This window comes from Cetorhinus maximus, chromosome 4 (assembly GCF_964194155.1).
Source record: "Cetorhinus maximus chromosome 4, sCetMax3.hap1.1, whole genome shotgun sequence".
Classification (NCBI taxonomy): domain Eukaryota; kingdom Metazoa; phylum Chordata; class Chondrichthyes; order Lamniformes; family Cetorhinidae; genus Cetorhinus; species Cetorhinus maximus.
Genome location: NC_135882.1, coordinates 170,848,319 through 170,866,710, shown reverse-complemented (window position 1 = coordinate 170,866,710; position 18,392 = coordinate 170,848,319). Strand labels below are relative to the sequence as shown.

Sequence of the window (18,392 nt, the reverse complement as noted above, 5' to 3'; positions counted from 1 at the left end):
CCTCATGGATGCCCAGTCTTGAGTTGCTAGATTTGTTCGAAATCTATAAAATTTATGTGGTAGTGCCACACAACACAATGGAGGGTATCCTCAATGTGAAGGTGGGACTTCGTCTCCACAACGATACGATGGTCACTCCTACCGATATGGTCACGAACAGGTGCATCTGCAGCAGGCAGGTTGGTTAGGATAAGGTCAAGTATGTTTTTCCCTCGTTGGATCCTTCACCACAGCTTCTAGACTGGGTCTGCAGCAGATGTCCTTTAGGACCCAGCCAGCTCGGTCAGTAGTGGTGCTACTGAGCCACTCTTGGTGATGATCATTGAAGCCCCCCACCCAGAGTACATTCTGCACCCTTGCCACCCTCGGTGCTTCCTCCAACAGGGAAGAGCACCAATTCATCAGCTGAGGGAGGGCGGTGCGTGGTAATCAGCAGGAGGTTTCCTTGCCCATGTTTGACCTGATGCCATGAGACTTCATGGGGTCCGGAGTCAATGTTGAGGTCTCCCAGGGCAACTCCCTCCCGACTGTATACCACTGTGCCCCCACCTCTGCTGGGTCTATCCTGCCGGTGAGATAAGACATACCCAGGGATGGTGAGGGTGGAGTCTAGGGCATTATCTGTAAGGTATGATTCCGTGAGGATGACTATGTCAGGCTGTTGCTTGACTAGTCTGAGAGACAGCTCTCCCAATTTTGACACTAGCCCCCAGGCGCTAGTAAGGACGGCTTTGCAGGGTCGACAGGGCTGAGTTTGCCTTTGCTGTTTTGGATGTCTAGGTCGATGCCAGGTGGTCCATCCGGTTTCACTCCTTTGAGACTTTGTAGCGGTTTTGACACAACCGAGTGGCTTGCTAGGCAATTTCAGAGGGCATTTAAAAGTCAACCACATTGCTGTGGGTCTGGAGTCACATGTGGATCAGACCAGGTAAGGGCAGCAGATTTCCTTCCCTAAAGGGCATTAGTGAACCAGATGGGTTTGTACAACAATCGGCTATGGTTTCATGGTGGTCATTAGACTTTTAATACCAGACTTTTATTGAATTCAAATTCTACCATCTGCCATGGTGGGATTTGCACCTGGGTCTCCAGATCATTACCCTGGGTGTCTGGATTACCAGTCCAGCGACAATAACACTATGCCAATGTCTCCGCTACAAGAATGCATTACTTCACACTTCTCTGCATTCAAATTCCGTTGGCCACTTGTTCTGTGCCTTGTGCAGGGGACCACATATACACATTTGGTTGTGATGAAAATGCTGATTAAGATGATGGCACTAGAAATCAAGTTTTCGGGCACTGGAAGGGTACATGCAGATTGGAAACAGTAAATGGTGTTCATGTACAAAAAGAGGAACTAAACAGATAAAAAGTAAGTACAAACAACAACCTGCAATCATAGCACCTTTTACTTAGTAAAATGTCCCAAGGCACTCTAAGAAGTTGATTTAATTACTCTATACAACAAGCACCTCGTCAGCAGTCCACATGGACTCAGCAGAGCAAGATCCTGTCTTGAGGAAGTGACAATCTAAGTGGATTCTGGAAGCACTGTATGACGTTGCGTCCCAAGACTTGGAGAAGGGTTTTGTTAAGCTATTAACCTTTATGTGAGAAACTTTGCAAATCTCTAAGCTTCAGAGCTTAAAGGTAAATGCTTTAAATAAGAAACTGACTGGAAGAGAGAAAACAAATGCACTTCAGAGAAGATCTATCAGAGCGCCAGGGATGGGTGTGTTTGAGGGAAATACATTGTAGGATACCCCAGCAGTCACTATTGGACCATCATCATTTCTCATTTAGATCCCTGACAAAAGTTCATAATTTTAATATAATCAAATTTACAGATGATATCTAACTAGCAAAGGACAGTGGAAGCATTAGCTCAGAAATTGAGTAGCTAATTGAGTTGAATGAATTAAGTGGTACAACAATGGGAAATTAAAATGAAAGCTGACAGATCTAAAGCACTGTAGATAGGAAGAAAACTAGGTAAGACATTAACTCCACAACAATGAAGCAGATAAACACTAACCACGTTGAACCAATTCAGAGCAGCAATTAACACATTCAACACAACGCTGAATTATATTATGCAGCTCTGTAAGAGACCATTCGGTCTAACAGGTACAGGTCAGTGTTTAAGTTCCATATCTACCTCCTTCCATCCCTCTACATCTCACCCTATTAGCATAACCTTCTATACCCTCGCCCTCATGTGCTTAAAATACAAGCCACAGGAAGTCGAGATAAAACTTTATGTTGCTCTAGTCAGGCCACTCAAGCACTATGTCCAGTTCTGGTCACCATGACTCAATGAGACTTTTAACCCCACGGAGGCAGCGAAGTGCTATGACACCGATCCCTAAAGTTCCGAGTTATCAGGAAAGACTGGAGAAACGTGGTTTTCTCAGCTTAGAAAGGAGCCGAGGGGTGATTTTATTTATGTACATCACAGATATGTGAATGGTAAAATAATCTTGGAATATTACTTTAAATTGAGAGAATATTACAAGAGGAGACAGATTCAAACGAGTAAAAGGTAACTTCAGGCCTGATACCAGGAGATTCTTCTTCAGACAGAGGACAGTCAATATATGGAAGAGACTTCTATATAGAGCAGTGGAGCTGAAATTATTTTTAAAAAACAATGGGCCCCACAATGTGGGAACTTAAAGATATTCCTGGACGGATAAATTATGATGGCCCGAATGACCTTCATCATTCTTAATTATATCTGGAGTCCACAGCTTCAGGAAAATACCAGCACAGGTCATATTTGGATTTTGAGAAGAACTATTTCAAAAGCTAACAGGAAGACTACAAGGCGAAGAAAGCCATTAATGGAATGGCATCAAGTCGATTCAGAATACAAGAAGTCACAAAAGCACAACGGCAGTGGGCAGAGTTAGAAATGCATTACCTGTACTTGAGGTAATGAACTGGCTTCTTTACCAATTGATTCCAAAGCAACATGAAGCTGGCCTTCTAAAATAAGCTGTTTATTGTCCTCAACAACATATGCCTGTCACAAAAGAGAAATTCAATTCATAGCATCAATATTTCATTCAAAGTTTAGCTTTCGTGCAGTGCTTTTCTGTACTACATCCTGATCACAATTAATGCACCTATATTAAAGAACAAAATGTGGACCAGGAACATCCATTAAGCCTGTTCCTCCCTTACACCATGTATAATTTGTCCAAACATGGTTGGTCAATATATCAGTTAATCTTAAATGCAAACTCTAAAACCTTACTCCATCAGCATTAAAGATAATGAAGCAAGCCCCAGAATAAACAAGAATAAATGTACACAGCAGGTTTATCCACTTTTAAAGAGATTAAAAGAATAGGTAAAACAACAAGTTTACTGGTTGTGCATAAACAGGGAGGTGAGTTAGCATGATAGCCAGGAGTATTCCCATCTTTTTTGGAGCAGTTTTTGAATTGATCGCTCTTTCCTGACAGATGGTTAACTAATGATGGTAAGTTTCATTAATTGAATATAACTTTCACTTTATTACACAACATCAGGTTGGCTCTTCAGCTATCCCAACCCCTTTCAGGCAAGAGCAAGGTGAGAGAATCTCGCTTGCCGGATCCCCTGACCACAAACGATCAGTTGTCGTCTTTGTTAACCTATGTGGACTTGACAATTCACCCACCTAGACAGAATAGACTTATCCATAACATGCAGGGCAGGACATTTCCACAGCCTGTGCTTCTGTTCACTTGACTACAGAAATTAGAGTGTACAGAACCTGCTAAACAGACAAGATAGCCAGCCTCCACCTCTGATAGTCTAAGGATGAAATACTTTTGGGTCTATTCTAACTTTGGGCCAACCTCCCACCCTTAATTCTTTGTAAACATCAGCTCTTCCAAACTCTGCTGTCCACATCTTATCTTGCGCTAGCTCCCATTCACTCACTACCCATCCTTATAATGTACATTGGACTCTGGTTTCCCAACGTATTGAAATTAGAATTCTTATCCTAGCGTTCAAATCCCTGATACACTTGCTTTGTAACCTTCTCCTCAGAATCACTGAATTGTCACGGTGCAGAGGGAAGCCATTTGGCTCATCATGTCTGCACCGGTTCTTTAAATGAGCATTATGACTTAGTGTCATTCTCCTGCCTTTTCCTCACACCCTTGCACAATATTTCTATTCAAATAATCATCTAATGCCCTCTTGAATGCCTCGATTGAACCTGCCTCCACCACACTTCCAGGCAATGCATTCCAGACCCGAACCACTCGCTGAGAGACACTGGTTTTTCTCACACCACATTTGCTTCTTTTGTAAATCACTGTGGACCTGTGCTCTCTCGTTCTTGATCTTGTTACAAGCAGGAATAGTTTCTCCCCATCTACTCTATCCAGCCCCCTCATGATCTTAAATACCTCTATTGAATCTCCTCTTGGCCTTCTCCTCGCCAAGAACAGCAGTCCCAGCCTCTCCAATCTATCTTCGTGACTCAAGTTTCTCATCCCTGGAACCATTCTTGTAAATTGCACTCTCTCCAATGCGTTCACATCCTTCTTATAGTATGGCGCCCAGAACTGCACACAATACTCCAGCTGAGGTCTAACAAGGGTCTAGGGCCTTATATAAGCTTAGCATAACCTCCTTGTTCTTGTACTCTATGCCCCTATTAATATAGCCCAGGATACTGTATGCTTTATTAATTGCTCTCTCCACTTGTCCTACCACCTTCAATGATCTATGCACATATACACCCAGATCCCTCTTTCCTGCACCCTGGTAAAAATTGTACCCCTTACTTTATATTGCCTATCTGTATCCTTCCTATCAAAATGCATCACCTCACACTTCCTCGCATTCTGCTTCAGCTGCCATCTGTCAGCCCTCTTCACCATCGTATCTACGTCCTTTTGAAGTTCTATACTGCTCCCCTCACAGTTTATAAAGCTTTCAAGTTTCATATCATTTACAAACTTTGAAATTGGCCCCTGCACACCAAGATCTAGATCATTAGTGTATATCAGGAAAAGCAAGAGTCCCAATACCGATCTCTGGGAAACTCCACTACAAACCTTCCTCCAGCCTGAAAAATATCCATTGACTATTACTCTATTTCCTATTGCTCAGCCAATTTTGTATCCATATTGTTACTGCTTCCTTTGCTAAAATCCCACCCCAACTCTCACTCTGTTCTTCCTGACCTAGAGACCCCTCTTGCCTTTGTTCCACTACTGGTGGTCATACCTTCAGTCATCCAAGCCCCATGCTCTTGAATTCCCTCCCTGTAGCATCTCTCCACCTCCCTCTCCTCCTTTAAAATATAACTCTATGGTCAAGGGCTTTGGTCATATCTCTTATGATCCATTCTTTGGATCAGGCTTTTAAAAAAATGCTTTGGGATTTTTTTTTCCACTGTTAAAGATGTCACTCAAAAGAAAGTGATTGTTGAGAATTAATCTGCCCTGGTGATACAATCAGCCTGAGAAAATTTCCAATCAGATGATGAACTAGAAGAGGCAGAGGGTAAGGAAAACTCAGGGTGATGCATTCTCAGAACAATAGGGAAGAAAGGTATCAGATATCTTTGGCAGTACGGGACAATTTGGTAAGCCAATTTTAGTTAATACAGGACATGAATCAAAGTTGCACTGAGCATGGGCACAATGGGCTAAATGGCCTCCTTCAAAGTCATAAATTTTCTGATTTCTATGGTCCTATTTGTGGGGTTTGCCAAAATCCTTGAACTCCCTTCCTAACAGCACTGTCGGTGTACTTACACCACAGGGACTGCAGCGGTTCAAGAAGGTAGCTCACCATCACCTTCTCAAGGGCAATTAGGGATGGACAATAAGCGACGCACACACCCCGTCAATGAATTAAAAGAAATAAAAAGACCAACAGCTCACAGGGGAGTTGTGAATCTTAAGGAGTTTCTTGCACATGAGAAATCGCCAGAAACATAAAAGCCATAATAAGCTCAATATTCAACTACAGTATATTATAAATTTTCTTAATATTTCAATGATGTGTTTAGTGGCAGGGTAAGCAAAAACATTCCTAAAATCATTACTTCAATTTAGAAAGTGGTCTAAAAGTACCATTCATGTTCTCTCCCAAGTAAAAATAAAAATCCAATACATTATTCAATTTGTTTCAATCAGCATTACCTTTTAATGTGCAACTATTCATCATAAATGCTCATTTATTATACAAACCTTCCATAGTACTATTATATTGAGATCCACTTCACTACATCTCTGTACTAATTTGGTGACATCACCAGTTTTTGGTTTCCCAGGTCCCATAGTTGTCTGTGGTATCGTCTTTCGAGATCGTGCAGCATAGCAGCTTTGAAAGAAAAAGTCCGCACATGGAGTGGTTGCACTGATTATCTGCAAAACAATAGCAGAACTAACTCTCAATGACACAAACTAACTACAAGGTTGCATCCTGAATTTGCAAATTGCCTTCTACCCAACAACTGCAATCTACAAGAAACAAAATGCCTCCAGGATGGAAAATATGGAACTTTTTTTTTTATATAAACAACAGGAATTGAGGGAGATCCATTTAAGAATTTGTTTTAGAACAATAGGTAGAAACCAGAAAGACTGGAAGATTAAAAATGGTAGAGAGTGTCATGAAGAACGAGAGTGAAAGATAAGCAGGGACAAAGTTATGTGGGGAGAGAATATTTTGGTCCATACGTAGTGCCCAATTTATGCACAAAAATGGAAATAGTGAGAAGATTCAAAGGCAGCAATCTTAGAGCTGTCACTTGTTCTTATGTTTTGCTTTGAGTGCTGACTCTTGCTGTGCTATTAGCACATTCTGCTATTTTACCTTTATGCCACTATCAGTACCTTTGCTCCTTAACACTACCATTAACACTCCCTTTGTCTTGTGCCCATGACACCGTTGTCAAATCTCTCCTGAGCTCCCACATATCCCTGATCTTCTATTTTGCTCTACCCCCTCTTAAACAGCATAAAATCCATCACATTTCTACCTCTCTTTAGCTTTGAAGACTCATACGGACTCAAAATGTTAACTCTGTTTCTCTCTCCACAGATTCTGCCAGGCCTGCTGTGTTTTCCCAGCATTTTCTGTTTTTATTATTTCAACTCACTGTTCCAAGCTAGTTAAACAGGCTGCAAATCTTTAAATGACAAGGGGCTGTTCCAGTACCCACCGTTTTTTACTTTCTTACATGTGTGACAATTCACATGTTTCTGTTACTTAATAGAATTCTGTGGAAGCTGAACTTGAATGAAATAAAAACAAAGTACTGGAATTACTCAGCAGGTCTGGCAGCATCTGTGGAGAGAGAAACACAGTTGGCGTCGAGTCTTCTTTAGAAGTGTTCTGAAGAAGTCATTGTTGACTTGAAGCATTAACTATGTTTCTCTCTCCACAGATGCTGTCAGACTTGCTGAGTATTTCCAGTGCTTTGTTTTATTTTAGATTTCCAGCATTCACAGCATTTGGCTTTTATTTTAGTGATTTTTAATGAGCTTCTTCCCTTGTTCCTCATAGTAGCTTCAGTTTGAACAACTTTTTCCACGGACTTCTCCTTTTTCCCTTCCAACAGTTTCACTCATTACTACTCTCTCAAGATGAATTTCCAATTATAAAACTGTACCCATCTGGTTCACTAATGTCCTTTAGGGAAGGAAATCTGCCATCCTTACCTGGTCTGGCCTACATGTGACTCCAGACCCACAGCAACACAGGTGACTCTTAAATGCCCTCTGAAATGGCCTAGCAAGCCTCTCAGTTCTCAAGGGCAATTAGGGATGGGCAACAAATGCTGGCCCAGCCAGTGACACCCACATCCCGTGAATGGATAATTTTTTAAAAAGTAATTCTAACTACCATAAATATACTTAGAAAAAATGAAATAGTAATTATGTAAGCAAAAACATTTCAAACATTCCAATTTCTACCTTATTGGCACGTGAAAAAAACTTATAAAAATGTAATCCTTCTCACAGCTCAAGTAAATCAGTGAACAATAACACAACAGGCAACTAAAGTAGTGTCCTGCCATACATTTATGGTCACCATATTGTTAAAAAGATATACAGGCATTAGCAACAAAATATTTGCAAGGGTGATAGCAGAAATGCAGGGATAAGCCCATCAGGAAAGGGTGAACAGGTGGGGGTCTCTTTTCTCTTGCAAAGAAAAGGCCACGGGGTGACCTAGTTACGATCTTTAAAATTATGCAAGGTTTTGACACAGTAGACAAAAAGAATGTCCTCACTTGTGGAAAGAGCAAAAATAGAGGCCATCAGTAGAAGATAGTCACCAAGGAATCAAATAGGAAATTTAGGAGAAACCTCTTTACCCAGGGAGTGGTGAGAATGTGGAACGCGCAACCCCAGGGTGTGGTCGAAGTGAATAATATAGGTGCATTTGAGAGGCTAGATAGGCATATGAGGGAGGAGGAGGTTGTGATGATAGATTTAGATGAGGAAAATCAAGTGGAGCATAAGTGCCAGCATCAACTGGTTTGACCAAATGGCCTGTTGTGCTGTATATTTTACATAATCCTTAAATACAAATAGTGTCCAGGAGAATCAGCTGAATCATCCACTCTTACATACCATGAGTGTATGTAAGGAACCATGCATTCTAAGTACAATGTGCAAGGGCCTACTTTTCAAAGAGTGTTATATCATTCTCACTAATGAGCCAACTTATTACTAGCGAGATAGAATTTTTTCTGTATTTTACAAGAAAACAAGAAACAAAAACAGGAGTAGACCATATGACCCATCAAGCCTGCTCTGCCATTCAACACAATTATGGCTGATCTCAGGTCTCAACTCCACTTTCCCATTGCGCCCCATAATCCATTGATTCTCTGAGAGGCCGAAAATCTGCCTATCCCAGCCTTAAATGCATTCATTGATGAAGCATACAAAACCCTCTGGGGTACAGAGCTCCGAGGATTCACAACCCTTTGGAGTGAAGAAATTTCTCCTCATCTCAGTCCTAAATGATCAGCCCCTTAGTGAGACTGGGCCCCCCACGTTTCAGAATCTCCGACCAGCGGAAACACTCTCTCAGCATCTATCAATCAAGTCCCTTCAGAATCTGGTATGTTTCAATGAGATTGCTTCTCATTCCTCTCAACTCCATAGAATATAGGCCCAATTTACTCAGCCCATATAGGACAGCCCCCTCATCCCAGAGACCAATTTAGTGAACCTTCCCTATACTGCCTCCAATGCAAGTATGTCCTTTCTTAAGTGTGGAGACCAAAACTGCACACACTACTCCAGATATGGTCTCACTAAAACCCTGTACAATTGCAGCAGGACTTCTTTATTCCTGTACTCCAATTTCAAGCCAAAGTAGCAGAATTTCCCAAAATTACAACCATGAATTGGTTCTGTCCTGCTGGAGCTCTCTAGCGCACACGACAATCCGTATTCGTCTTTTGCCTCTGTACTTCTAAGCATTGTTAGCTGTTCAATCAATGTGCCTAGTGACTAGAACAGGTAAAACTTGGGGTGATTTTCGATAAAATGCCCCACTTTTACCAGGATGAGTCAAATTTAAACAAATAATTTGTGGCTGGCAGAGAAAACATATGATGATTGTTGCAAAACTCCACTGGCCCCCTGCCATCATCCAAGAGGCGAAATCTGCCAGCTATACCCCCTCCCCCAAGCCCATGCGTGACTAAGCCCAGGGAACGTGGGCGTACACTGGGCAATCTCAAGCGTGCGCGCAGGATTCCTGCCCAAAAGCTCTGCAGCAGATTATCAGCAGTGAACACCCCAACCCAACCAGAAAATTAACTGGCCATGTTCTCAGGAGTGGAGTGGAAAACATACCAGCATCCCGTGGCAGACTGAAGGTAATGGTGCTTTACACAGCTGATACTCATTGTTCAGTGAAGTAGCTGATCAAGTCACCCAGTTGTAATTTAAAAAAAAACTATATAAGACCACTACTGGTTTAACAAAATAAAAGTTTCTACCACTACCATTTCAGGGCATTGAGGAATAGCCAATAAATGATTTGTCACAAAGAAATTATATAACCAACATGTCCCAGTAACCAAGGGCACAGTGGAAAATTAACTGCAAGAAACACCAACTGTGAAATTGAGCAGAAAGAAACTACAAGCTTACTTACTTGTTCGCTCCCCAGAACGATATCTGCAAATATATACTTTCCTTCTGTACATGAGGTAGCTAAGAAAGTAAAAGATATTAACATGATTCATCTTAATTCTACTGTTGTGACCATTATAAATGCTAGTTAAGAGAGAGACTGCAAGCATACAAATTTATGACCTCACCTTCTGAATTCTGACACCTTGCTGCTCGAAAGCAGAGTTTTGCCCTCTCCCGACTATTCAGCTTTGCATCTGAAATGCAGCAGTTAGAGGAAGTTATACAAGCACCAAAATGTCGAACTGACATTATTAAAGCAGCAACATTGCTTATTTCAACTTACTTGGAGCTTAATGCAAAGTCACGGACTACGATGAAAAGTGCAAACTTTTTTAAAAATAAAAATAGAATATGATGGTGCGAGCAGGAGCTACAGGATCTAATTTATGTCCAGTGAGTAAGCTGACCTAATAATTTACTGAAATGGCATGCGTTTCACACACTAAGCATCAGAAAACTTTCCACACACTGTAGCATCACCCAACTGGAAGCATAAACACTCAAAAACCGCCAACGTGAAAAATAATGTTGATGCAAAATGTTAATTCCGCCATAACGCAGGTTTTGTCTAATTTAAAATCTAACTGCTGAATTTAATCCGGAGCTTGATTAAATTCAGCTAGAGGTAAAGGATTACATTCTGATCAAGGTTTCCATTTTCTACATTGAAGTTTTGAGCAAGAAGCTAATAATCAGATCGCATTGAAATTTGATTAAAAATAATGGATAGGACAGGACTGTAACATGAGCATTCGTCTCTGCAAACACTACAGCTTCATAATTGACTGCGCTGGATGCTTAGGGTTGAAGTTTCCAACCAGCAAGTTGAGTTTTATGTCCACTTTTTGGGGTCTGACATTCTTAGCTCAGCTAACATTGGAGTCAAAAGGGTGCAGGTTAAAGTCCCACTCCAGAGACTTGAGCACAACAAAAAAAATAAATAAATCAAGGCTGACCCTCAAGTGCAGTACTGAGGAAGCGCTGCACTGTAAAAGGTGCTGTTTCTCAGATGAGATGTTAAACCGGGACCGTCTTCTCTCGGAGGTGAATGTGGAAGATCCCGTGACATTATTTCGAAGAGGAGCAGAGGATTTATTCCCAGTAGCCTGGCCAACATTTATCCCTCAATCAACATCACAAAAACATAATATCTGGTCGTTATCACACTGCTTTTTTGTGGGAGCTTGCTGTGCACAAATTTGCTGCCATGTTTCCTGCGCTACATCAGTGATTCCACTTCAAAAAGGATTCTGGTGCCATGAAAGGTGCTATATAAATGCAAGTATTTCTCAGTTTTTGCTTAGCTTTGTGTCTGTAGTTCTGAAACGTTTTTCTCACCACAGATGCTGCCAGACCCGAGTATTTCCAGCATTTTCTGTTTTTGTTTGTTTTCCAACATCCGCAGTATTTTGCTTTTCCAATCAACAGTCTCCTGGTCTCTTAGTGGTCACTTACCTCTGTGAATGGTATCTGCTCTGTTTTTTTGCTTGAATGGCCAATTAACTTCTGCTGGGGTCTACCTTTCTGGTATGGGGGCAATAGGTTTACCAGGTTTCCTGAATATTTGTCACAGTAACTGGGAGATTTCATTCCAACACATGTGGCAGCAAATTGATAATATGGCTTTTCCCCATCAACAGAGTGGTTGGGTTAACAGAATCTATTACCGGTGAACACAACTAATTTATAAAACCAACAGTAAAACAGATAAAACCCACATAGACCTTTATGGTCTCGCCCCTCCCCACCTCTATAACCTTCCTCAGTTCCTCAACCCTCAGTGTAATGCGCATTTTGTGCCTGATTTTGCACTGGGACATTTTGTTAAAAGGCGCTGTATAAAAATGAATTTGCGATGTGATATACTCAACTTCCTAATCTTAAAAAATTCTAAACTTACAAAACCTGTTTTATGATAGCATCATGTAATATATATAGCCTGCCCTCCTCCGTGTACAAAACTGTCTAATGCAGTCTGGCACACACTCTCTAACTTGACTTACCTTTAGGCACATTCTACATCAACATTAACTTTAGCATGTACAGGGAGGGGGATGAGGCATCTACACACTTATTACTATCACATTAGATTACAAACAAGCAGAAAAGCATGGGAAAAAAAAAGCATAAGCCAACCTTTATCTTCAGCAGGATTTATACATTTCTGCAGCCTCCAATGTTCACTACCACTCGACACCTGGATTATGTGGAATTCCCTCACACCTGCTTCACTCTGAAAGATTAAGCCCCTTGTTAATATGCCACCTATATGGTACTAAGAAAATAAATGCCAATTGTTCTGACCAAGCTGCATAAGAACATCAGAAATAGGAGGAGTAAACCACATGGCCCATCAAGCCTGCTCCGCCATTCAAAACAATCATGGCTGACCTTGGGCTTCAACTTCATTTTCCTGTCCACTCCCCATATCCCTCAATTCCCTGAGACCATATCCCTCAATTCCCTGAGACCATATCCCTCAATCCCCTGAGACCATATCCCTCAATCCCCTGAGACCATATCCCTCAATCCCCTGAGACCATATCCCTCAATCCCCTGAGACCATATCCCTCAATCCCCTGAGACCATATCCCTCAATCCCCTGAGACCATATCCCTCAATTCCCTGAGACACCAAAAATTTGTCTATCGCAGCCTTAAATGTATTCAATGGTGGAGCATCCATAACCCTCTGAGGTAGAGAATTCCAAAGGTTTACAACCATTTGGGTGAAGAGATTTCTCCTCACCTCAGTCCTAAATGATTGGCACTTATCCTGAGACTGTGCCCCCGTGTTCTAAGATTCCCCGACCAGCAGAAACAGTGTGGAAATTTAGCATCAAGGAGATATTTTAATCTTTGCTGTTCATCTTTTGCATCCCTTGGAAGATTTTTGAACCTCTCCTCTGAGAATGGTCAGTTAAACCGGTCACTAAAACTAACAGCAGAGCGTTATTACACTTTTCATTTGGGCTTCTCAGGAGAAACAGTCACTCTCAGAGTCCACCCTGCCTCCTCCCCTCCAGTGGTGTGTTTTAAGCTTGCTAACATTGGAACCAGTATTGCTGGGTGGATTCCATTGTTTTGGTGGTGTCCTGCTACTCCCTTCCCTTTATGATAGCGGAGGAGCAATGCATAAAATTAGCACATGATCAAAAAATAAAGAGTAAATCTACAACTTGGAAATGGGGCTTAATTCTGACCTGGGCTCCATGGCTCCAAACCCACCTTGACTATAGGTTATATGTGGTCTCAACTCTACGATCGATCAAACAGTAATATATAAAAATAAACACGAACAATGAAAAACCCTTTACACTGATTGCACACAGCAAACAGAAACAGGCCATTCAGCCAATTGATCTATGCTGATGTTAACTTGCCAAATGAGCCTCTTGGCATAACTGTCCATTCCTTTCTCCTTCATGTACTTATCTAACTTCCCCTTAAATGCAGCTATGAAATTCACTTTGCAGGAACTAAGTTTTGTTTTAGATTTGTCACTACTGACAGCGAGTAAATTTAATATTTCTAATGGTTTCAATAGAATTTAAGAAACTTATTGAAATAGCAATAACACCATAAGTCACAATTGCTGGCTTAAAGGATTATTGATCTAGAATCTGAAATAAAGCAATTTACTGGGAAGTTAAACGAAATTACCATGCTAAGAATACCTAACATTTCTTTTGGACTTTAAACATAGAAAGGAAGCCTAAAAGGGAAAATGGAGGAGTAGTGGCAATGTCACTGGACTAGTAATCCAGAGGCCAATGCCCTGAGGACACAGGCTGAAATCCCACGACAACAGCTGCTGGAATTTAAATTTAATTAATAAAATCTGGAATTAAAAGCTAGGTGTCCGTGAAACTATTATTGATTGTTGTTAAAAACCTATTGTCATGTCCTTTAGGGGAGAAAATCTGCCCTGGCCTACATGTGACTCCAGGTACACAGCAATGTGGCTGACTCTTAACTGCTCTCTGAAATGGCCGAGCAAGCCACTCAGTCTAAGGGCATTTAGGGATGGGCAACAAATGATGGCCTTGCCAGTGACACCCATGAAAGAATAGAAAAATAACTCCTAATTTAGGAGATAACTTATCCTCCAAGGTTATATGAGTTGCTTGGTATTTGTTTGGTAATGTTCTTATGAAGCTGGGATGTTTTATTATGCTAAAGACACTGTATAAAATACAAGTCGGAAGCTATTATTGTATAATAAATTGACCAGAGTTCATCAATACATTTAGGTTAATTTCAACATTTCAGTACATGTATAATAACTTACTGTATTAATATTCGCCACATCCAAAAACACCAGCAGATTATCACTGTCACTCTTCCCATCAGCTTCTAGGACATTACTGCTATACGCTGTTGCTTTCACACTTAGAGAACGGCTGGTGCATATTATCGCTGTGTGTCTCAGTACTCTGTGACTGGTGTAATAGAGAGATGTTTCACTCATGACCTTCCATTTGAAAATACATTGTGTAAAACAGTAACATTTTGTACAATCTTAGAATATGTCCGAGTGCACCAATCTGTATTGGAACTTGCAGCACAGAAGCAGGCCATTCTCTCCAACTGGTCCACGGTGGCATTTATGCTCCACACGAGCCTCCTCCCATTCCCCTTCATTTCACCCCATCAACGTATCCTTATATTCCTTCCCTCAGATGTATCTATGCTGTTCACCTCAACTGCTCTGTGTGGTAGGGAGTTCAAAGGTGCAAATCACGATTTTCAGCAGCTTTGGTTAATATTCAAAATTAATTCTGAAGTTACCTCCAGCCACAAGAAAGAGAGCGGAACTGATACATGCTTCGGTACTGCTACTCAGAATTACGAGTAGTTGGAAAATTTGAATCTCTAATGGTGTAGTTCAGTCAGACATAGCAAAATACACAAGCATCACTTATGGTTGGTGATTGCAGTCAAATTATGTTCATTAAAGAGTATTGTGGCACTTGTAGCTGTATTTAAAAGGTTCAAATTACAAGGCCATGTCTATATTTTTTGCAAAATCAGTAGCCATGACATATCCATGCTGTTGTTGCCTCCAGGCTTCATTATTCCATTGCTCTCCTGGCTGGCATCCAATGCTCACCCTCCATAAACAGCAGCTCAGCTTCCTGTGCCCTAACTCCAATTGTGTTCACCCATCACCCTATGTTCACCAACTTACTTTAGTTCCTGGCTGAGCAATGTCTCAATTTAAAATTCTCATCCTCGTTTTCAAATCCCTATTCACTCCAGCCTCTCAATCCTCCTAGATATCTGTGCTCCTCCAATTCTGGCCTCTTTCTCATCCCCAATCTGTCTTTTCCTGCTTCATCTCAATCTCTTTCACCATCCAGGGAGCTGTGGATTTGCGCGCTCTACCTTTACCCTTCATGGGAATGCACCTTGACTGTACTCGAGCTCTAAAGACAGCCCATTGTTCAGTGACAGTTTTGCCTGCTAATCTTTGATTCCAACTTAACAGGGCCACATCTGTTCTTGTCCCATTGAAGTTGGCTTTCCCCCAGTTAATTATTCTTATTTTGGATTGCTCCTTGTCCTTTAACATAGGTTAAGCCTTATGATACAATGATCACTGTCCACTGTCCCCTCAATGTTCCCCAGCTGAAACTTCATCCCCCTGTCCCACGTCATTCCCAGCCACGCCTCTTTTCTCATTAGACTGTGAACAAACATAAAATTAGGGTTTATAAAATAGGTGCAGAATTTGTTCAGGATTCTTTAAACAGATAATTGAAGATTCCTTTCCAACATTCAATGCTGAAGTACGCATTGCCATCTTCCCCCTTTGCAACGATTGCTCGTCTCTGGCTCTACTGCTGTCGAGACTAATGCATGCAGTTATTGTCTGGAGGCCTCTTCCAGCTGAAAGCCCCGCTCCCATCTTTCCAAACTGTAATGCTATCCTTATTCTTACCCACTGGAAATTGTGCACTTCCACTCACCAATCCCTTACACTGGGCCCCAAAATATTCCTTCCACAACCTCAACTCATCCAACCTCAGTGGCTTGTATCACTGATAACCACCATCCTTCCCAACATTGGTCTATTGCTACCTTCCCAGCCTGTTTGCTTCATCATCAGCAGCTGCTTTCACTCACCATCGCCGCTTCACCAGGATTTCCTTCCAAATCTCTTTACCTCATCATCTTCCTTCCTACTTACAGCTGTCTTCAAATTTTATTTTAAACTCCATGTTGTAATCCCATTTTATCTATTGCTTTCCAAACTCTCGGTGCCTATTTGATTCTCCTCTGGAGCATCCTTCCACAGCATGGTATATGTGTAAGCTTTATTTTTGTTAGATATTGAAGGGATTATTTAGTTAAGCATCAGTTTGACAAGTTTCTATTACCCTTGCATGAAAATATTCATGTATTGTATTGCTTGGTCATAGAACCCGCCATAGGCAAACTTCTGGAAGAATTTAACCACTACTGCTCACATTCACAATGGCCAGGCTACTTGCACAAGTAACTGAAGAGAAACAAATTTATGTTGCCAAATGAAACTGGTTTCAATGGACAATGCCAGTATATTTCTTGGGCAGATCACGAATTTTCAGTGTCTCAAGGTTGAAAAATAATTGGTCCAGTATGCCGCTTTCAAAAATGACATATCTATGGACTGCTAGTACAGTGGCTGCAGTGCTCATTCCAGGCAAGAGCAGAAATTAATTGGCAAGCAGCCCACAGTTGCTGCACATTAAACTTGATCCATTTTGAACTCTTCTAAACTCTGAGCAGGTTTATCCAATGAGTTAACAACTTGCATTTATATGGCAGTTATAAAGTAATAGAATGCTTCAAGGTACAGTGCTTGGTGATCCCAGCTTTGATTCCCCCATCAGCACACATCAGGTGAGGACAGCATCCTATTTGGCTATGGTGTCTCTCATGATAAGTAGCCTCTGTGCACTTATCCAAGGCTCACACATAAAAGACATCACTGGAGTGAAACAAGCACCAGTGGAATCATCCCCAAAAGTCAGGAGAGGTGTAAAAAATTAGCAAGAGTTTGGTTATCCTCAAGAGAGCCTGCTGGATGATTTTCTTTAAAAATGGAAATGAAATGAAGAGACGGGATTATAGTTCATACAATTTTATACTCTGTAAATCTAAAAACATTGATGTTTTAACTTCCATTTCTAACAAATTGATAAGTGAAATGTGACATTACAGGCCAAATCAAAACAGGTATCATAAAAAACCTACCTCAATTTTGAATGTGGTTTTGTACTTTCATAGTAAAATAAAAAGTTTATTTCATGAACTCCTTCTTCATCTGGTCCACGTAGCCACATCGGTAGCTGCACAGAAGCCCCAGGTAACAACACAGAGTCAGGAAGTGGTACATCAGTCACCCAAAGTGGATTTCCGGTGCCCATCCCAAAGTCTGCCGGGGAAACTGACGACGTCACAGCAGAAGGCATACACGCATAGTCGGTCACCACCGTCTTGTAGGCGCTACAGTTTTCAGAAGCTGTCGGACTTGACGGCGTCAACACAGCAGTTTTACTCCCAAAGGAAAAGAAATCTGGGTCTTTGCACACAACTTTTAATCCAGCGAGTGGGCACTTGCTTACGTTCACAAACTCCACGTACGTTTTCCTTATTTCCCCACAAAGCAGTCCAGTGGGGAAATTAATGAAAAATACCTGCACACAAAAAAAATTCTATAAACATATAATATTTGCCCTCAAAGTTGAATCCAATGTTAATGCAATACATCATTTATCCGTTCAAGTCAAGAAAATAAAAAGTATGTACCACTGAAAATTGCAACGCTTCTATTTACATCACCGAGAAGAATCACAGAATGGTTTCAGCGCAGGAGACCAATCGGCCTATTGTTTCTGTGCCAGTTCTCTGAAGGAGCAATTCACCTAGTGCCATCCTCCAACATTTGCATTTAACCATGCACATACTTCATTTTCAGATAATCCAATTCCCCCTTGAATGCCTTGATTGAACCTGCCTCCGCTACACACTCAGCAGTGCATTCCAGGTCTTAACCACTCATTGTGTTAAAAGGTTTTTCCCTCATGGTTCTTTTGCTAATTACCTTAGAATTGTACCCTCATATTCTCTATCCTTTCATGAGTAGAGAGAGTTTCTCCCCACCTACTCTGTTCAGACCCCTCAATTTTGAATACTTCAAATCAAATCTCGCCTCAGC

The 18,392-nt window shown here is 41.2% G+C and overlaps 1 protein-coding gene across 2 annotated transcripts in view; it reads right to left on the bottom strand.

Moving 5' to 3' along the window:
• The window catches only part of trappc8 (trafficking protein particle complex subunit 8), a 151,809-nt gene that overhangs the window by 12,402 nt on the left and 121,015 nt on the right, over positions 1–18,392 (bottom strand). For both annotated transcript variants that reach the window (XM_078541129.1, XM_078541130.1), the window contains 7 exons: positions 17,429–17,871; positions 14,478–14,628; positions 12,324–12,420; positions 10,313–10,381; positions 10,147–10,205; positions 6,210–6,386; positions 2,927–3,028 (listed from right to left, as the gene is read on the bottom strand). In XM_078541129.1, the coding sequence (XP_078397255.1) occupies positions 2,927–3,028; positions 6,210–6,386; positions 10,147–10,205; positions 10,313–10,381; positions 12,324–12,420; positions 14,478–14,628; positions 17,429–17,871 (1,098 nt within the window). The remainder of the gene's footprint in view (positions 1–2,926; positions 3,029–6,209; positions 6,387–10,146; positions 10,206–10,312; positions 10,382–12,323; positions 12,421–14,477; positions 14,629–17,428; positions 17,872–18,392) is intronic.